This window comes from Xyrauchen texanus, chromosome 17, assembly GCF_025860055.1.
Source record: "Xyrauchen texanus isolate HMW12.3.18 chromosome 17, RBS_HiC_50CHRs, whole genome shotgun sequence".
Taxonomy (NCBI): Eukaryota; Metazoa; Chordata; class Actinopteri; order Cypriniformes; family Catostomidae; genus Xyrauchen; species Xyrauchen texanus.
The window spans coordinates 44,860,897-44,882,856 of NC_068292.1; the positions used below are offsets into that span (position 1 = coordinate 44,860,897).

At 42.8% G+C, this 21,960-nt stretch overlaps 1 protein-coding gene across 3 annotated transcripts; it reads right to left on the reverse strand.

Moving 5' to 3' along the window:
• Positions 1-2,089: 2,089 nt before the first annotated feature.
• On the reverse strand, positions 2,090-19,935 carry LOC127658049 (WD and tetratricopeptide repeats protein 1-like). Of its 3 annotated transcripts, XM_052147132.1 has the most exons (17): positions 19,727-19,935; positions 14,008-14,158; positions 12,451-12,534; positions 11,248-11,294; positions 11,056-11,167; positions 10,683-10,870; positions 10,017-10,199; positions 8,635-8,729; positions 8,439-8,554; positions 8,261-8,336; positions 7,045-7,135; positions 6,716-6,889; positions 5,943-6,178; positions 4,379-4,547; positions 3,535-3,727; positions 3,212-3,388; positions 2,090-3,111 (listed from the first exon to the last, which is right to left on the reverse strand). In XM_052147132.1, exons 2-17 carry the CDS (start codon positions 14,071-14,073, stop codon positions 3,031-3,033), a joined length of 2,088 nt encoding a protein of 695 aa, XP_052003092.1. In that variant the 5' UTR covers positions 14,074-14,158; positions 19,727-19,935; the 3' UTR covers positions 2,090-3,030. The 3 variants fall into 3 exon arrangements, with proteins under 3 accessions (XP_052003092.1, XP_052003094.1, XP_052003093.1); XM_052147134.1 differs by lacking the exon at positions 12,451-12,534; XM_052147133.1 differs by having other exon boundaries at positions 2,090-3,388.
• Between the last annotated feature and the right edge of the window lie 2,025 nt (positions 19,936-21,960).

Here is a 21,960-nt window from a genome sequence, read left to right on the forward strand (position 1 = left end):
CAGATTATCATAGATAGGTAGATAGAAACAGACAGACAGATTATCATAGATAGATATATATAGATAGACGGATAGATAAGACAGACAGATAGGCAGACAGACAGACAGACAGACAGACAGACAGACAGAGTATATGGCTAGGGTGCTGCTAAGTGTTTGCCAGGGTGTTCTGGGTGGTAGCTAGGGCGTTGCAAGGTGGTTGCAAGGGTGCTCAATAAGCATTAATAGATGGTTGCTAGGAGTTTACAAGGCTGCTAGAGCGTTGCTAGGTAGTTGCTAAGGCATTAATAGGTGGATGCTAGGGTGTTCTGGGTGGTCGCTAGGGCATTGCAAGGTGGTTGCAAGGGTGTTCAAGAAGCATTGATAGATGGTTGCTAGGTGTTTACAAGGCTGTTGCTGGTGATTTCTGGTTGGCTGCTAGAGCGTTGCTAGGTGGTTGCTAGGAGTTTACAAGGCTCCTAGAGCGTTGCTAGGTGGTTGCCAAGCCATTAATAGGTGGATGCTAGGGTGGTTGTATGTTGTTAGGTGGTTGAAAGTGGTTGCTAGGGTGTTCTGGGTAGTTGTAAGTATGTTGTATGTGGTAGCAAGGGTGTTCAATAAGCCTTGATAGATGGTTGCTAGGTTTTTACAAGGCTGTTGCTGGTGTTTTCTGGATGGCTGCTAGAGTGTTGCTAGGTAGTTGCTAAGGCATTAATAGGTGGCTGCTAGGGTGTTCTGGGTGGTTGTACGTATGTTGCTATTTGGTTGCAAGGGTGTTCAATAAGCATTGATAGATGGTTGCTAGGAGTTTACAAGGCTGCTAGAGCACTGCTAGGTGGTTGCTAAGGCATTAATAGGTGGCTGCTAGGGTGTTCTGGGTGGTTGTACGTATCTTGCTATTTGGTTGCAAGGGTGTTCAATAAGCATTGATAGATGGTTGCTAGGAGTTTACAAGGCTGCTAGAGCACTGCTAGGTGGTTGCTAAGGCATTAATAGGTGGATGCTAGGGTGGTTGTATGTTGTTAGGTGGTTGCAAGGCAGTTGCTAGGGTGTTCTGGGTGGTTGCAAGGGTGTTCAATAAGCATTGATAGATGGTTGCTAGGAGTTTACAAGGCTGCTAGAGTGTTGCTAGGTGGTTGCTAAGGCATTAATAGGTGGATGCTTGGGTGGTTGTATGTTGTTAGGTGGTTGAAAGGCGGTTGCTAGGGTGTTCTGGGTGGGTGTAAGTATGTTGCTATGTGGTTGAAAGGCGGTTGCTAGGGTGTTCTGGGTGGTTGTAAGTATGTTGCTATGTGGTTGAAAGGCGGTTGCTAGGGTGTTCTGAATGGGTGCAAGTATGTTGCTATGTGGTTGAAAGGCGGTTGTTAGGGTGTTCCGGGTGGTTATAAGTATGTTGCTATGTGGTTGCAAGGTGGTTGCTAGGGTGTTCTGAGTGGTCGCTACTGGCTCGACAGTGCCTGGAGAAAAAAAATCCTTATTTTTGATCCCTGGACTTTATAGTAGTAATATAATTTGACATATAATGTTAGTATTGCGACAACTGCGTTGTCATAAGATTCAAAACAAGACATGATTTAATTTAGCAAGCCAGAATTAAATAAATAAGGATTAATATTCATAACAATCAATTAAGACATACGTAATCATTTTATATCAGATGAAAGTAAAGTGGCAGGAGCAGATTTGTAGCAGGAAAAATAGAAACTGCTTGTCTGTCAATCGGGGAAACAACAGCCGGTTCCAGTTTAAACAACGTCATTGATTATAACAGGAGTGATCAAGTGTGTTAGAGCTGCTTTTGAGAAGATGTTAATGAGACAAAATGTATATTTGAGTTATATACGTTTGTCTCTTTGAAAACTCAAAACATACAACAGAGGTGGTTGCGTAGTGGGCTACAGCACATAACTGGTAATCAGAAGGTTGCTGGTTCGATCCCCACAGTCACCACCATTGTGTCCTTGAGTAAGACACTTAACTCCAGGTTGCTCCGGGGGGATTGTCCCTGTAATAAGTGCTCTGTAAGTCACTTTGGATAGAAGCGTCTGCCGAATGCATACATGTAAACATACAACACAAAGAATTATAACAGCAACAACAGAGCTGTTGCAGAACTTTGAGAGCCGTTTATTTTTGATAGATTTTGCACTAAACTGTACTGACACCTCAAAAAAACCCAAAACACATGGAGAAACAAAAGCACACATCTCAAAATAATCTATTAGAAGACACAATTCTGTTTTTCCTCCAAACCTTTAATAAGATGTAATGTCAGCTGGAGACCTTGTCGTCTTGCATCCATAATAAACAAAGTGTTCAGATGAGATAATAAGACCCTGGTGGTCTTCATTAAAGAGATCGGTCTGCTATGCAAAAATATGATCTTTATTTATTGACATGTTTCTGCACAGAATGTTTTGGATTATTGTATAGGCCATATTTCATGTGCATAACGACGTAATAAATAAAGCACATGTCAGCATCTTCTCATTTCATACAAAACTTGTGCTTTAAAATCTTTGTGTAGAGTCTCTGTGTGCGTCTTTATTCCTGTATAATGTTTTATAATCAAGTCACCCTTCTAATGTGCCAGTGAAGAAAAAAAGGATCAACACAGTTCCAATGTTTCAATACATCTCTTATAGACATCTGACAATAAACGATAACAATAAAGCATCTTCAGTCCCAGCAAACCAGCAACATTCAGAACGCACGTCCGCATTGAACTCAAACACTGTTTATTTTCCCAGAATAGATTCAAATGAAAGTGCCGCAGTCCTATAAACATACTTACTGAATGATAACATACGTGACCGTCCTCTGACGCTCGTAACAGAACGATGATCAATCAGAAAATAAAGAGAATGAGAAACTACGGTGGCCTACAGTGTCCCGCAGGAAGCCCTGCATTAGACAGGAAACAGAGTGCTTTGTGACTTTGGAAGCAAGTTTGAACCTGACTGTATAGCGCGTCGTGTTTTTGCAGGCGTTGATCTATAAGTGCTATGAACTGACTTTAGCGAGGGGCATTTGAAGCGCACCTCATCCTCATCACGGGCCGCCTCTCCTCCAAACATCCGCCGTCCATGCGGCCGGTGCGCAGAGCTGAGCGCCGACATTCATGTTCACAAACTGAAATTGAAGAGTAAATTGTAAGGTGCTTTTCCCTCTTCTCAAACGGGACGGGTGTGTGATGGAAGACGGCTGTATTCTAGCTGGATCGGCACTGCACCTGCCCATCTGAGCTGTCCTCCTCGTCAGAGCCCTCGGCTCCTCTGCTGTTCAGACCCGTGATGCGGTAGCCCATGTTCAACAGCATCACCTCCAGCGGGTCGGCGTTCATGCGCCGTTGGTTGGCCTGCGCCGCCCCGTCCATGTCCCCCACCACACGAACATTCTCGCTCTCCGACTGGATGTACAGAAGACAAAACCAACATTTGCTGTTTGTCCAAGATTAGCCTTGATAATTCAAACCACATGTTGTTGTTGTTGTTGACAAGTACACACACGACTGATAACACATGCCAGTGATGTGCAGTTACACTGCTTTCATACCTCTGGTCTGGGGCTCCACAGTCGCACCACTGGATCGATGCCGCTGGTTGCCAGGAAACAGAAACTGGGATGCGGCTGTAGGCAGTTCACTATAGACTCGTCTCCCTGTAAGATCCGCACCAGGTTTGTCGTCTCTTTCTCCCAGATGAAAAATGAGCCGTCGTCAGAGCCGCTCACTATGTACTGACTTTTACTGCGGAGAGGAAATACAGAATGAAACTGAAATGACACACGCAGAATTGCAGTTGCTAGTGCATTCTGCTAAAGAGTTGCTAGGGTGTTCTTGGTGGTTGCTATGGTAGTGGATAGATAGAGACGGTTAAAGTTAAAAAGATAGACAGACAGATAGAGATAGACAGAGAGACAGGAAAAAAGATAGACAGACAGATAGATAGACAGACAGACATAAACAGAGAGACAGACATGTAAACAGACAAACAAACAAATAGATAACTCACAGACTGATACAAATAAACAGACTGACATTTAGATACATTGACAGACAGACAGAAAGATTGACAGAGAAACAAACAGATAACAAACAAACAGACAGACACAGATAGACAGGCAGACAAATACACAGACAGAGATAAACAGACAGACAGACCAACCGACCAAATGATAGACAGACAGACAAAAATATATCTGACAGACCGATACAAATAAACAGACAGAATGACATCTAGATAAATTGACAGACAGACAGGCAAAATGATAGTGATGGACAGACAGACAGGTAGACAGAGATCGATAGACTGAATGACAGAAAATCAGAAAGTTTACAAAACCAGTATATTCTCTAAATCAGTTCAGCACAATAGAGCATCATTGAGAGCAGACTGACCTTCCAAAGAAGTTGGCTTCCTTGATGTCAGTGGTGGTGTTGCAGTGACCACAGTAGCGATGTTTATAATCCAGGCTTCTCTCTCTCAAGACGATCTCATCTTCAGGGATCGACTCTTTCCGACTGAAGTTTTGGAAGCGGATCGAGCTGTTCCCCTTTTTATCTTCAGCTGCATCAGACAAATGGGAGAATATTTAGACAGGTTTGATTATTCACATGTCAAACAAACTAAATGCACCATAAAGATATTGTAAAGCAGTGCTTCTTGGCTGGTGTCATGACCCAAAATAAAGCACAGGACTGTTCTGATCAGATCGCAAATGGCGGGGAAATGCGATGCTTAATGCAGACAATTATATCCAAATGATCATGTAATCATATATAGTTAGAATAGCAAACTAAACAGACTTGTCAGCTTTTAAAAGTGAGGAGAAAGAGGGGGTCTGGGTCGCTCAGCAAGTATTGATGCTGACTAGCACACCTGGAGTCGTGAGTTTGAATCCAGGGTGTGCTGAGAGACTCCAGCCAGGTTCTCCTTAGCAACCAAATGGGCCCGGTTGCTAGGGAGGGTAGAGTCACATGGGGTAACCAAACTGGCCCGGTTACTAGGGAGGGTAGAGTCACATGGGGTAACCAAATTGGCAGGTTGCTAGGGAGGGTTGAGTCACATGGGGTAACCAAATTGGCCCGGTTGCTAGGGAGGGTAGAGTCACATGGGGTAACCAAATTGGCCCGGTTGCTAGGGAGGGTAGAGCCACATGGGGTAACCAAATTGGCCCGGTTGCTAGGGAAGGTAGAGCCACATGGAGTAACCAAATTGGCCCGGTTGCTAGGGAGGGTTGAGTCACATGGGGTAACCAAATTGGCCCGGTTGCTAGGGAGGGTAGAGTCACATGGGGTAATCAAATTGGCCCGGTTGCTAGGGAGGGTAGAGCCACATGGGGTAACCAAATTGGCCCGGTTGCTAGGGAGGGTAGAGCCACATGGGGTAACCAAATTGGCCCGGTTGCTAGGGAGGGTAGAGTCACATGGGGTTACCAAATTGGCCCGGTTGCTAGGGAGGGTAGAGTCACATGGGGTAACCAAATTGGCCCGGTTGCTAGGGAGGGTAGAGTCACATGGGGTAACCAAATGGGCCCGGTTGCTAGGGAGGGTAGAGTCACATGGGGTAACCAAATTGGCCCGGTTGCTAGGGAGGGTAGAGCCACATGGGGTTACCAAATTGGCCCGGTTGCTAGGGAGGGTAGAGTCACATGGGGTAACCATGTGACTCACATGGCCCGGTTGCTAGGGAGGGTAGAGTCACATGGGGTAACCAAATTGGCCCGGTTGCTAGGGAGGGTAGAGTCACATGGGGTAACCAAATTGGCCCGGTTGCTAGGGAGGGTAGAGTCACTTGGGGTAAACAAATTGGCCCGGTTGCTAGGGAGGGTAGAGTCACATGGGGTAACCAAATTGGCCCGGTTGCTAGGGAGGGTAGAGTCACATGGGGTAACCAAATTGGCCCGGTTGCTAGGGAGGGTAGAGTCACATGGGGTAACCAAAGTGTTTGTAAAGAACGTACCGGAGTCTGTTTTAGAGAAGAGCGCCGTTTTAATGTCCTTGTCCAGCGCGTCACATGCACTGCTGTGCGCTTGATCCGGAAACTTCCCCTTGAAGTCATCTAGACACTCCAGCGCCTCTGCGACATATTTGAGTTCGAATAGACAGCGTGCTAAACGGAAGTGTGCTTTCAGATGACTGGGGTTGAGTGACAGGGCCTTGAGACAGTCTCGCAGTGCGTCATAATGATCACCGTCCCTGCAGAGACAGAGTGTAAAAACATAAACACAACATACATCCAAATACAATAAAACAAAGCCACAAGAAGTCGTGCATTACAGTGATTTTACCATGGCTACAGAGACTAAAGGACAGCTGTAACAACATCACACAACTCGGCTGTGCTTTGAATAGCTACAATCAAGCGGAAGGGACCTCATGTGCCGGGACTCGTACTCGGGTCACCCATGATGCATCAGTCATGAGCGCAACCCGCTAGCCATGGCTCATACCTAGTCGGACATTGCTGTGTTTTTAAGATGGTGCATCAAGTGATAAAATGTCAACTTTTCTGCATTCTGTTGCATTCGTTTAGCTTAGCGGTTGAGGCTCTGGGTTACTGACCAAAAGGTCAGGGGTCAAGCCCCAGCACTGCCAAGATGCCACTGTTGGGCCCTTGACCCAATCTGCTCCAGGGGCGCCGTATCATGGCCGTATCAAATACATTTCACTGTATATATGCAAAAATGTATGTATAATGTGACCAAAATAAAGGCTTCTTTTCTATTAACACACCATTTGCGCTTCATGTAGGCGGCGGCGCGGTTGCCGTACAGCATGGCGTTTTGGCCGGCGTCGTGGATGCCCAGACTGTACAGCTGTATGGCTTGAGTCCACTGCTGCCGAGCGAACGCATCATTCGCCTGCTGCTTGATTCTCTCCAGGTAAGGAGGAAGATCACCTGATCCACTGACACACACACACACACACTGTTAGCACAACATAAAACAATGTTGATGAAAATCAAACAATTTGGTTATAATGATCATTGCTGTCACTTCTGAGTCCCCGAGTACTCATGTCCATGCCTACCCTCGATAACGGACAAGATAACTCGTTATTACCTGTCAAGTGTGCCGTGAGTCAGTCTGAGGCGACTGGCAGGAAGGTGAACTCCATTAGACACTCCGTTGGTGGTTTTGCCATTCTGCACCTCTGCCAGAAGCGCACCATGAGGAAACATTAACCAAGAGCACAACAGTACAGTATGATACCGATTACACGGGTCTCTGGAATACTGGATTCAGATCTGGCGGTCTAACTACCGCACATGCACGCATCGGATTGTCACATAATTACATACATGTAACGCACATCATTATAAAATCTCAGTGTGTTTATTATGTGTAATAAGCAGGAACATGTACAGTCAGCCTTCAGGGTGACACAAGAGTCATCCAAAATGCAGATAAACAGAGAGAGATAGACAGACAGACAAAAAGACAGATAAGATTGAGAGACAGACAGACAGGTAGACAGACAGATGAACAGAGATAGACAGACAGACAGACAGATAAACAGAGTAGACAGACATGATTGAGATAGACAGACAGGTAGGTAGACAGACAGATATATAGACTGAGAGAGACAGACAGACAGGTAGGTAGGTATACAGACAGATATACAGAGAGAGAGAGACAGACAGACAGACAGAGACAGGCAGATAAACAGAGATAGATAGATAGACAGATAGACAAGATTGAGACAGACAGGTAAGTAGACAGACAAGATTGAGAGACAGACAGGTAGGTAGACAGACAGGCAAGATTGAGACAGACAGACAGATATACAGAGAGAGAGAGACAGACAGACAGATATACAGAGAGACAGACAGACAGGCAGATAAACAGAGATAGACAGAGAGACAAGATTGAGACAGACAGACAAGATTGAGACAGACAGACAAGATTGAGACAGACAGGTAGGTAGACAGACAGATATACAGAGAGAGAGACAGACAGACAGAGAGAGAGAGAGAGACAAGATTGAGACAGGCAGACAAGATTGAGACAGACAGACAAGATTGAGATAAACTGACAGATAAACAGAGATAGATAGACATACAAGATTGAGACAGACAGACAGGTAGGTAGACAGACAGATATACAGAGAGAGACGGACAGAAAGACAGGTACAGATACTTGATTTTCATCTGATTTGCGTTGGGGTCCTGATGACCTTTTTTGGGTTTATTTGCGATAACAACTGTCTGACTGTACATTATCCCTCACATAATATTTCCAGTTATAATAAACATTTTTGACAGTATTCAGAGCTTACCTGATGATGAGGGGCACTTTTTGGGCAGCAGAAATGTGTACGGTCTCTGCTTAAAGGTCAGATCGAATAAATACACCTAAGGAGACATCATTGCATGAATGTATATGGATATATCTCGGCGATGGACCTTCTTCTTGTACCAGGGTTACAAAAGACGATCACTCTTCAAGTTAATTACCTGTTCTCCGCCCATGTTAACCAGTAGCTCAGTACCATCAGGGCTGAAGGTCACATAAGTTGCCACCAGAACTCTTAATCGGTTATTATAGTCCGGGACTTTTACAGGTAAATGACCTGCAAACACAGAAACAAATGACGTAAAAGCAGATGAGGGTTATAGCGACAGGACTGAACCAGCACGTCTGACTACAAACCTGCCACATAGTACTGTCCTGCCCCGTCCGGTAATGATTTCCGGTTGTCACAAAACGTATGAACTCCAGCTGATGAAGTCTGACTCAGAGACTTCCTACAAGAAGAAATAGTACGGAAAATTACTCGAACATGGCATGAACTAATCTGCGTTCGTTTGACTTTCTTCTGTAAAACACAGAAGGAGATATTTAGCAGAATGTCCGAGTCGCTCTTTTACTCTACTATGAAAGTGGCACTGCAACTCATCTGCTGCAGCTCTAAAATCTCAAGACATGTTATTCAACTTTGGTCACGTCGTAATCGGAGGCACCACTGCATGGTACAACTCGACTCAAAACCCTGCAGATCACTGATTGGTCGGAGAGAATCGTCACTACTGGCGTCACTGGGTTAGCGACACGGAACATCAACCTGCTAGTTTTAAAGTTAGCAACAGAGATAGCGGTATCATTTGTTCACCTGACTTCAGAAATGTAAAAACAAATGGCTGTGCGCAAAATCACGCCGTGGTCAATAAATGCCACGTTCCGTTCGTTAGCGACGAACGAAACGACGCTAAACGATAAAGCCTCTCGGGAAGTATCTCAGCTATTAGCTGCACACGGCTAGCACCGGACCTCCCAACAGTGTAAGGAAAAGTTAAACAAACTTAAGTGACGACAGAACCATCAAGGAAAGTGGAAGTGGTTCGGGCAAATGGACGCCATCTAAACCGGCAAGCAATTTGAGGGAGAGTGCGCTGGACTCGGCCACGGCGGAGAATGATGCTACGTTTCGTTACATTAACTCGATACTCTGCTTGAAAGCTTCACTTTATTTAGTTGAGCAGCTACTGGAAAGCTTCTAAAACATCCAGACCAATTTAACTGATACACTTGTGTGAAATCAGCATCAACAACTGCTTTATGTAGCACAATGAGCTAGCAGCTAACAGCTAGCGCTCGTGTTATTGTTCATCGTTTTGTGTCGCGTTTAAGATGATGTCACGGCAGTAGAGGTGGCGCAACTATGATGATCGTTTCTGAATTGCACGCAAGCGTGAATGAGATTTGAGAGCTGCAGTGGGGCGGAAGATGATCAGTGAATAACAACAAAAATGTGGGTCTGTTCCTCGCACAAAGCCATCACATGACTTCAGAAGATTTTGAAATATATATATGGACAACTTTAATGATACTTTTCATATAGCTTGGTAGTATAAACCACCATCCACTTTCATTGTGTGCACAAGAGCAGCTCAGACATTCGAGTTAGCATTTCGTTTAGCGTTTCGTTTAGCATTTCACAACAGAAAGACAGCCATACAGGTTTGGAACAACATGAGGAAATAATGACATAATTTTCATTTTTGGGAGCGCTTTTCCTGTGATAATAAACTGACCTGTGATTGTGGATCATTCTGATGTCATAAAGCCGAACAAACGGCCCATTAGCTCCCACAGCTAAGTAGTTGTTGTCACATGGGTTGATAGCGAGACATTTAGCTTCGACAAGCTGCCCGCAAAACTCCGTCAGGTCGATTAAAACCTCAGAGCGCTTGCCGCTCTCTCTCAAGTCATACTGCCTGCGGAGACGGGAAAAACACAAATTAAAAACGTTTGACGTCAGCAGAAAACGCCGTTAAAAGATCTGTCCTCTACATGGAACGCATAAGACACAGCAAACATCATTCAGTGCCCATGCATGTGTGCCCTCTGATGGGCGATACCACCCTGCCGCCAACACAACATCTGGAGCAAGTGCATCACGCTCTTCAAGGGCATACCTGTTCTCATAAGCGTAACCAACCTCGAGGAGGTTTTGCAGCTTATGGACACTTTTCACATTTCTGGTTTTGTAACACGGCAGTAAACTATAGCAGGTTTAACATCTATAGCGGTAAACTCCCCCTATCCAAAAGAGAGAAAGATCCCAAATTTGAAGCTGTATTAGTTCCCCTAAAAGGGTCCACTCCGGCCAATGTGCAACGCGACCGACCACAAATCATTTCGTCGGCACGTAGCCGTGTGAACCTGGCCGTGGCGTCTGAGGCGTATCCTCAACCTACCGGATGACCCCGTCCTCAGCGGCGCTCCAGAAAACGTTGGGCCACATTGGCGCCGTGGCGATTCGTTTCACGCGGTTGGTGTGATCGGAGAACATGTGGATGGTCTCTTTTGCTGTGATGTCGTGGACGTGCACCTTGGTATCGGCGGCTCCTGTGATTAAGATTCGGTCCTCGGTGTGAGGCATAAACTGTAAAACACAAACAATCAGGAATAAATAATGTATAGATGATAATGCGGCCACTAGGGGTGTAAATATGCATGCATAGATCTGACAGATAAATGCACCGGTGACTCTCATGCTCAAGTGTTCAAAAGTATTTACATCCCCAGCAGCTACTGTTCATTAAGTCGAAACTTGCTTTAATAGTTCACCTTTACAGTGAAGATGTTGGCAGCATGTCCTGTGTGCATAGTGACGAGCTTCTTGTGTTTGAATGGATCCCAGATGATAGCATGTTGATCATCAGATCCTGACGCCAAAAGACTAAACATAAGAACAAAGAATGAGTTTATATAGAGAGACACGATCACATAAAACACAAGGAGATTCAACAGAGCACTTACTCTCCCCTCTCATTCCACTCCAGACAGTTCACACACCCCGAGTGACCCTGAAAACACACAATAATGCCATTTTCAGCCTTAAGATGATAGTCAGGGTTTATCTCAAATGTGCTAAATATTTGTATACATTACTACACATTACTATACATGGGAACGCCCAATTCCCGCTACTTAGAAACCCACGTGGTGGTGCGGTTACTCGCCTCGATCCAGGTGGTGGAGGACAATCTCAGTTGCCTCCACGTCTGAGACCGTCAATCCACGCATCTCATCACGTGACTCGTTGAGCGCGTTACCATGGAGACGTAGCGCGTATGGAGGCTTCACGCTATTCTCCGCGGCATCCACGCACAACTCACCACACGCCGCCATTGAGAGCGAGAACCACATTATAGTGACCACGAGGAGGTTACCCCATGTGACTCTACCCTCCCTAGCAACCGGGCCAATTTGGTTACCACATGTGACTCTACCCTCCCTAGCAACCGGACCAATTTGGTTACCACATGTGACTCTACCCTCCCTAGCAACCGGGCCAATTTGGTTACCCCATGTGACTCTACCCTCCATAGCAACCGGGCCAATTTGGTTACCCCATGTGACTCAACCCTCCCTAGCAACCGGGCCAATTTGGTCACCCCATGTGACTCAACCCTCCCTAGCAACCGGGCCAATTTGGTCACCCCATGTGACTCAACCCTCCCTAGCAACCGGGCCAATTTGGTTACCCCATGTGACTCTACCCTCCCTAGCAACCGGGCCAATTTGGTCACCCCATGTGACTCTACCCTCCCTAGCAACTGGGCCAATTTGGTCACCCCATGTGACTCTACCCTCCCTAGCAACCGGGCAAATATGGTTACCCCTGACCTGACTGGAGTCACTCAACACGTCCTGGATTCAAACTCACGACTCCAGCAGTGATAGTCAGCGTCAGTACTTGCTGAGATACACAGACCCCCAAAAACTGATTCTTTCCCCCAAATGATGCAAACATTCAGTAGAATGCAATTTAATTTTAAAAACATTTAATGCAAGAAGGAAATCACTGTAAAACTAACTAACTAAATGCACACAAGAAGGATTATTTTCATTTAAAAGCACTCAGAAATCAAAACAACATTTACATGCTATATATTGAGGCGCTCTAATTAGCGGTTCTAAAATACCAAATAACACTTTCATTTATTCATAAAACGTCACCTGTAGTTCTGTCTCCAGTCCTAGTCTCTTTATCAAGGGATCCGTCACATGATAGTGTCTCTGGAAGTCCAGGGCCCTGTTCTCCTACACAAATGGGTCAACACACACGACATGACTGTGTAAATCTTCATGCATTTATACTGATCATCTCTCATCGCAAGACTAGCACAAATCGTTGTTTGACTCTGCAAAATGGAGAAATCGCATTTAAGAACTGCGGCAAAGGTGAAGATTTTCAGTGAATAACAGCATACATTTGGTTCTGCTTCTCACGCAAAACTCTCAGATCACTTCTTATATAATCTATAAACCGTACAGACTACTTCATATGAAATTTGGCTCTTTTGTGTGTGTGCAGGTTTTTTTCTTTCTTATTAGAGCTTGACAGTCGTGGTCACTACAAGAGTCCCATCGGGAATTTATAAGATTATTGTGGCCCAAAATGACTTAATTTCCTGCGGCTTTCACGTGATAAGATGCGCAGATTGACGGTCTCAGACGCGGAGAATAGCGTGAAGCCTCCACACGCGCTATGTCTCCACGGAAACACACTCAACAAGTCACGCGATAAGATGCGCGGATTGACGGTCTCAGACGCGCAGAATAGCGTGAAGCCTCCACACGCGCTATGTCTCCACGGAAACACACTCAACAAGTCACGTGATAAGATGCGCAGATTGACAGTCTCAGACGCGGAGCATAGCGTGAAGCCTCCACACGCGCTACGTCTCCACGGTAACGCACTCAACAAGTCACGCGATAAGATGCGCGGATTGACGGTCTCAGACGCGGAGAATAGCGTGAAGCCTTCACACGCGCTACGTCTCCACGGTAACGCACTCAACAAGTCACGTGATAAGATGCGCAGATTGACGGTCTCAGATGCGGAGAATAGCGTGAAGCCTTCACACGCGCTACGTCTCCACGGTAACGCACTCAACAAGTCACGCGATAAGATGCGCGGATTGACGGTCTCAGACGCGGAGAATAGCGTGAAGCCTCCACACGCGCTACGTCTCCACGGAAACACACTCAACAAGTCACGCGATAAGATGCGCAGATTGACGGTCTCAGACGCGGAGAATAGCGTGAAGCCTCCACACGCTACGCTCCACGGAACGCCTCAACAAGTCACGCGATAAGATGCGCGGATTGACGGTCTCAGACGCGGAGAATAGCGTGAAGCCTCCACACGCGCTACGTCTCCACGGAAACGCACTCAACAAGTCACGTGATAAGATGCGCGGATTGACGGTCTCAGACGCGGAGAATAGCGTGAAGCCTCCACACGCGCTACGTCTCCACGGTAACGCGCTCAACAAGTCACATGATAAGATGCGCGGATTGACGGTCTCAGACGCGGAGAATAGCGTGAAGCCTCCACACGCGCTACGTCTCCACGGTAACGCGCTCAACAAGTCACATGATAAGATGCGCGGATTGACGTCTCAGACGCGGAGGCAACTGAGATTTGTCCTCCGCCACCCGAAATATCTCCTTTTGTGTTTCACAGAGAAAATAATAGATAGCGGCGGTGTATCTCGCTATCTTCCTCACCCTGATCTGCCGTTGCAGAAGATCAGTAGTGACGTTCCGTACGGACATGGTCTCACAGCAGGTCATGGAGCGTTGACTCGGGGTGTTGGATCCAGATGCCAAAGATCTCCGATCATCTGTGCGACACAAGCCTCACGGAGAGGCGGAGCAGCTATAATCGAAAACAAAGTATTAGCAGGACAGAATAGCAAAAATCACAATATTTACACTAAATATAATACAACACATTATAAACAAAGTTTTGATAAGAGGTTATTTTCTGTTGATTCATTCTTTGTTTAATCAAATGAGAAAGCCAAAGTGAATTTTCTGTATTTTAAAACATTATTCCATATTTTCCCAAATGTTTTCTTCATGTGCAAATTGAAAAAATCCAAATGCAAAATCTTGCAATATATATATAAATAAAAGACATATAATGAAATATAAATAGAAGGATAATTTAAATCACAAAATGAAATGATCATATACAGTTTCATACATATATATAAAAAATGTTCCTTCCCAATTTGGAATGCCCAATTCCCAATGTGCTCTAATGGTGCGTTCACACAAAATGCAAAAATTCCAGAAAATTCCAGAAAGTTTTTGCCTCGCATTGCTCGTGCGAGGTTTTACTGCTGGATTATAAATGCGTTTAAACTCATGTTCGCACGAGTAACGCGAACCCGCGAGTATTCCCGCTTCTCTTCCGGAAAAGGACAGGAGGCGGGGCTTCTACGACTTGGTTCATACTAAAGTACAACCAATAGCTGGAATCGAGTAGATGCGCATATATAAAAAAAAAAATTACAATTATTCAACTCGCGCAAATACGCGAATGAAGTGATTTTGCGTGTTGGAGACACGTCATGGGTTTCATTCGTGCCGCCAGGTGCAAATTTGTGTCTATTCGCATCTTTGCATTGACATTGTATGTAATTGCGGCATGCAAAACGCTCACTTAGTGTTGTATGTGAATGCACCACAAGTCCTCGTGGTGGCGTAGTGACTCGAATCTCCGAATCTCAGTTGCCTCTGCGTCTGAGACCGTCAATCCGCGCATCTTATCACGTGACTTGTTGAGCGCGTTACCATGGAGACGTAGCGCGTGTGGAGGCTTCACGCTATTCTCCGCGGCATCCACGCACAACTCGCCACACGCCTCACCGAGAGCGAGAACCACATTATAGCGACCACGAGGAGGTTACCCCATGTGACTCTACCCTCCCTAGCAACCGGGCCAATTTGGTTGCTAAGGAGACCTGACTGGAGTCACTCAGCACGCCCTGGATTCAAACTCACGACTCCAGCGGTGATAGTCAGCGTCAATACTCACTATGCTACCCAGACCCCTCTTTACAGTTACATATAAGATTTCAGTGAAACATGTTTCAATTTAAAGATATATTTGACATTCAACATATCAACAACATTTTATTGTGGCACTCCGTTTGTTTACTTGTTTTTTTTTTATTTATTTAATTTTATTTAACATTTTTGGCCTATTTAAAGTAATAATGACTTGCAGTTTTGCAAACTGGGAATGTAAACATTCATGACATTGAGTTAAAAATATTGACAAATAAGAATAAATCAGTAATATGTAAGTCATGAGCTGGTAATAATATATATATAATCATATATTACTGATTATGAGGTCAAACATGGCAAAAACAGAAACAGACTTCTCTAGAAACTCCTCAACCATTGTTTAGAGGAATGAAGCGATACGATGCTGGAAATTGGGCAAAGAAACAGATATTGGACAACAGATAATTGGAAAAGAGTGTTACGGATCTTCACCCCATTGAGCTTTTGTGGGATCAGATAGACTGTAATGGTGCGTTCACACACAACGCGAAGAAAATATTCGCCTTGCGCGAGTTTGACCGGTGGATTATAAATGCGTCTTTAAACTCATGTTCATAGTAAAGTACAACCAATAGCTGGAATCGAGTAGACGCGCATTTTTACAGAACTTACCAGGAAGTCCAACTTCCTCGCTCACTTTCGTCCAAGCGACGTCTTTATTCGTCCAGTCTCTGTACATGTATGACGTCGTCGTACAATCCCATGTGCCCACACACCGCTACAACAATTATATCATCCATTTTTCCAGATTTCTTCTGCTGCTACGTCAGTGACACCCGGACAATCTCAAAGCTGAAAGGCTTTCGCGACAACGCGTCACGCGAATTTTTCGCTCAATGTCAAGTCGCGCGAATACGCGAATGAAACTAATGAAGTGATTTCACGTCTTCGAATTGCGTCATTCGCCCGGCTCAAATTCGCATCTTTGCATTGACAATTGTAATCGCGCCCCGCGAAATGCTCACTTCGCATTGTATGTGAACGCACCATAATCCATCGGCAGATATTTTATAATTATCTGTATCGTTTGATTACTGTGCCAAATCAGTTAATTAATAAAGCTCCTTTCATCATAATAAATAAATTCTTTCATCCATTTTTCTTCTTCTGCTACTACGTCAGTACGTCAGTAACATCCGGACAATCTCAATGCTTATAGGCTTTCGCAACAACGCGTCATGCAGATTTTTCGCTCAAGTCGAAAAATTTAAACTAAACAATAATAAATGGCCGTCGCGACTCAAATGGCGAGACTCGAACACACGAAATCACTTTATTCGCGTGTTCGAGTTACGGCATTTTTGATTCATTGGCGCAAATTTGCGTCTATTCACATCTACGCATTGACTTTGTATGTAATCGCGCCGCGCAAAACGCTCGCTTCGCATTGTATGTGAACGCATCAGTGCCCGAAGAGACAGTCAAACCTATGGCAAGTGCTACAGGAAGAGTGGGGTGAAAGGGCAAGTGCTACAGGAAGAGTGGGGCGAAAGGGCAAGTGCTACAGGAAGAGTGGGGTGAAAGGGCAAGTGCTACAGGAAGTGTGGGGCGAAAGGGCAAGTGCTACAGGAAGTGTGGGGCGAAAGGGCAAGTGCTACAGGAAGTGTGGGGCGAAAGGTCAAGTGCTACAGGAAGTGTGGGGCGAAAGGTCAAGTGCTACAGGAAGTGTGGGGCGAAAGGTCAAGTGCTACAGGAAGTGTGGGGCGAAAGGTCAAGTGCTACAGGAAGTGTGGGGCGAAAGGGCAAGTGCCACAGGAAGTGTGGGGTGAAAGGTCACCGCAGTATGTGAACGTATGTTATTCAAACTGACCGCTAGAATAACGAGGATCTGTAAAGCTGTCATGAACTCTTTGAAGTAGTTTAAGAAGATTTATTTCAAATTGTAATAGTAATTTTTCACATTATTAATATCCTGACTTTACATTGTGATCAGTAGAATGCAACTTTAGTGAATAAAAGTACCAATTTCTTTCCATAAGAGCAAAATCTGTACATTATTCCAAACTTGTGGCTGCCAGTGTGTGTGTGTGTGTGTGTGTGTGTGTGTGTGTGTGTGTGTGTGTATGTATATATACAGTGAGGAAAATAAGTATTTGAACACCCTGCTATTTTGCAAGTTCTCCCACTTAGAAATCATGGAGGGGTCTAAAATTGTCATCGTAGGTGCATGTCCACTGTGAGAGACATAATCTAAAAAAAAAAAATCCAGAAATCACAATGTATGATTTTTTAACTATTTATTTGTATGATACAGGTGCAAATAAGTATTTGAACACCTGTCTATCAGCTAGAATTCTGACCCTCAAAGACCTGTTAGTCTGCCTTTAAAATGTCCACCTCCACTCAATTTATTATCCTAAATTAGATGCACCTATTTGAGGTCGTTAGCTGCATAAAGACACCTGTCCACCCCATACAATCAGTAAGAATCCAACTACTAACATGACCAAGACCAAAGAGCTGTCCAAAGACACTAGAGACAAAATTGTACACCTCCACAAGGCTGGAAAGGGCTACGGGGAAATTGCCAAGCAGCTTGGTGAAAAAAGGTCCACTGTTGGAGCAATCATTAGAAAATGGAAGAAGCTAAACATGACTGTCAATCTCCCTCGGACTGGGGCTCCATGCAAGATCTCACCTCGTTTGGTCTCAATGATCCTAAGAAAGGTGAGAAATCAGCCCAGAACTACAGGGGAGGAGCTGGTCAATGACCTGAAAAGAGCTGGGACCACCGTTTCCAAGGTTACTGTTGGTAATACACTATGGTTTGAAATCATGCATGGCACGGAAGGTTCCCCTGCTTAAACCAGCACATGTCAAGGCCCGTCTTAAGTTTGCCAATGACCATTTGGATGATCCAGAGGAGTCATGGGAGAAAGTCATGTGGTCAGATGAGACCAAAATAGAACTTTTTGGTCATAATTCCACTAACCGTGTTTGGAGGAAGAAGAATGATGAGTACCATCCCAAGAACACCATCCCTACTGTGAAGCATGGGGGTGGTAGCATCATGCTTTGGGGGTGTTTTTCTGCACATGGGACAGGGCTGACTGCACTGTATTAAGGAGAGGATGACCGGGGCCATGTATTACGAGATTTTGGGGAACAACCTCCTTCCCTCAGTTAGAGCATTGAAGATGGGTCGAGGCTGGGTCTTCCAACATGACAATGACCCGAAGCACACAGCCAGGATAACCAAGGAGTGGCTCTGTAAGAAGCATATCAAGGTTCTGGTGTGGCCTAGCCAGTCTCCAGACCTAAACCCAATAGAGAATCTTTGGAGGGAGCTCAAACTCCGTGTTTCTCAGCGACAGCCCAGAAACCTGACTGATCTAGAGAAGATCTGTGTGGAGGAGTGGGCCAAAATCCCTCCTGCAGTGTGTGCAAACCTGGTGAAAAACTACAGGAAACGTTTGACCTCTGTAATTGCAAACAAAGGCTACTGTACCAAATATTAACATTGATTTTCTCAGGTGTTCAAATACTTATTTGCAGCTGTATCATACAAATAAATAGTTAAAAAATCATACATTGTGATTTCTGGATTTTTTTTTTAGATTATGTCTCTCACAGTGGACATGCACCTACGATGACAATTTCAGACCCCTCCATGATTTCTAAGTGGGAGAACTTGCAAAATAGCAGGGTGTACAAATACTTATTTTCCTCACTGTATATATATATATATATATATATATAGATAGACAGATAGGTGACATTTAGCTAAACTACGAAACACATTTGCCCAATTTCCAACACATTATTGTTTCTGTCTCTGCAGAACAAACCAAATCTAAACACTTATGAACTTTTATGAATCACACTTATTCTTAAGTGTAGGAGTAAGGGTAAAATGACGTCATTCTCAGAATTTTGGCACACTTCAGACCCAAGTTTTACTCCAAGCAGCTTTATACATATGACTCCTGATCCTGGTCTTAATCAACCTTAAAGTGGACTCTGATTCTGTGTTCGATGTTAATGACTCAAAGCATGACACATGTATGTACCACACATGTACTACATATATAACGTGCTAATTTGTTGTTTTTTACCAAGCAGGCCATATTTTAGCATCTATTTTAGCATCTAGCAACATGAGTCCTCAAAACAATCCTAAATCATGATTTTGTTCAGCTAACAACATCATTCATGCTCATTTAACATAAACATAAACAAATAGCAGGCTAGTTGCATTAGCTAACTAAACTAAACTAAATGTTTCAATAAAACCAAGCACTCTTGACCACAGTAATCCCGTGTACAATAACTAACTGCTTTTTAAATGGTAGTTTGACAACATTAAATTACATATATGTATATATATAGCACAACATTTCATTTAGCTTGTGTGCAATAATATCACCTGTGCAGTCTGGCCTGATCTTATGTGCGCAGTCTGAAAACTCGATATTCGCGCGGAAAACCGAATACTGGTTTGATCAATTAAATTCGATACTTTAACAAAAAGCTGAATAAAATATCTCGGTTCATAAATGACTTGTTAGGGTTAAGCGCTGGTGGGATTTAGAAGCTACATAAACAAGCTTCCTTGACTGAGCGCTGACAGATCGGGTTGCCAGATCCCCTTAAATGCAGCGGTTTATTCGTATACAGTGACGTCACCGAGCAGGCCCGATCCCAGACCAAAATCGCTGAGGGTGCTTCTGAAAACAAAAGCAGAGGGTGCTCTGCATAAAGTTAATTTTTATTTATTTATTATTATTATTGTTTATTTCACGTACTATCATTAATTGTACGTAAAATAAACAATAAAAAAATTATAATTATAATTATTATTGTTTATTTTACATACAATCATTAATTGTATGTAAAATAAATGATAATAATAATAATAATTCACATTCCAAAATCGCAGAGGGTGCTTCTGAAAATGGTGGGGGTGCTCTGCATAAAGTGGAAAAGTAATGTATAATTTTGATGAAATCATAAATAAAGTTTTTTTATTTAATGTGACCAAAATTCACTGTATTTCTTTACGATTTTATTATTATTATTATTATTATTATTATTATTATTATTAATATTATTATTAATGTTTTTTTCATACAATCATTAATTGTGCGTAAAATAAACAATAATACTACTAATAATAATTGTTTATTTTATGTACAATCACTAATTTTACATAAAATAAAAAATAATAATAATAATAATTGATTATTTTACGTACAATCATTAATTGTACATAAAATAAACAACAAAAATAATAATAGTAATTGTTTATTTTATGTACAATCACTAATTTTACGTAAAATTAAAAATTAAAAAATTATAATAATTTATTATTTTACGCACAATAATTAATTGTTAATAAAATAAACAATAATAATAATAATAATAATAATAATAATTCACATTCCAAAATCGCAGAGGGTGCTTCTGAAAACAGTGGGGATGCTCTGCATAAAGTAGAGAAATAATGTATAATTTTTATGAAATCATAAATATATTTTTTTTGTTTCATGTGAACAATTTTTTATTTATTATTATTATTATTGTTGTTTAGTTGATGTACAATCATTAATAGCTCCGTTTTCTCTGATAGTGTTCTGATACACTATTAATTCAAATTATTTAAATACGTTTTTAAAAATGCTATTTGTTTTATATTCTCACATAAATAATAATAATAATAATAAATGGAATCTCAGACATAGAAATGTTTGTTTTGTGTAAAAACAAAGTGACAATTATTTAATTGCAAATACGAAGACAGAATTTATTTTTACTTTTGTAAAATAATAGTAAATTATTTATTAAAAAATCTTAAGTAAAAAAAAAAATTGACTAATGTTTGACATGGTGATTTTAATCATAGTGATACAATTAAATACATTTTTATGTAAGGAGAATACTGCTCATATGCGCTTATAATGCATATAATGCAACTATTATATGAGATATGAGTGTTTAAATATGAAGCAGGAGTAAAAGTAGGATAAATAAACAACATCTGGCATCCCTTATATTGTCGACGCAATTCCTGTTTCTCAGCAACATAACATTACAAAATACAAGTCATCTGAACAGACAAACGTCGAGATGCATTACTCAATAAATAAATAAATATATAATAATGCATATAGTCCATGTATTAACTAGAGATCTTACACAAATACAACCGCTGCATTTGCATTTCAGAACATCTGTTTCATGTGTGTCACATGAATGTTGTTTCCAAATGCAGAAGAGTGGAAGAGGGTGGGACATACAGGATGAATATTTGATTAGCAATATTTCATTTGTATGTTTTTGAGAACTTGACATGATCTGATCAATGCTTCTTGATCTGGGACTCTTCATTCATTCATTTAGGCAATAAACAGTTTGGATCCTTCAGTGCATCTGAAAGATTTGAAGTATTGAAGTATTGCATAAATAAAGAAAAGCACTGATTTGAAATAAAAACGTGTTTGAAAATTGGATAAAAAGCCAAAATGTGTTACGTATACATTTGTGAGGCAATGAACTAGAGGTGGACCGATATATCGTCTTATTGCCAATATTTAGGACTCGAGTTGCGGGGGGGATGCGAGGGGACGCCATCCCCCTTATTTATTTATTTTCTCCTCTTTT

Coding starts and splice junctions, on each gene's coding strand:
- LOC127658049 (XM_052147132.1), bottom strand. CDS start 14,073: ATGACCTGCTGTGAGACCATGTCCGTACGGAACGTCACTACTGATCTT. Junction 6,890..7,044: donor ACTCACGGCACACTTGACAG/GTAATAACGAGT, acceptor TGTGTGTGTCAG/TGGATCAGGTGATCTTCCTC. Junction 3,728..4,378: donor GAAGCCAACTTCTTTGGAAG/GTCAGTCTGCTC, acceptor TCCTCTCCGCAG/TAAAAGTCAGTACATAGTGA.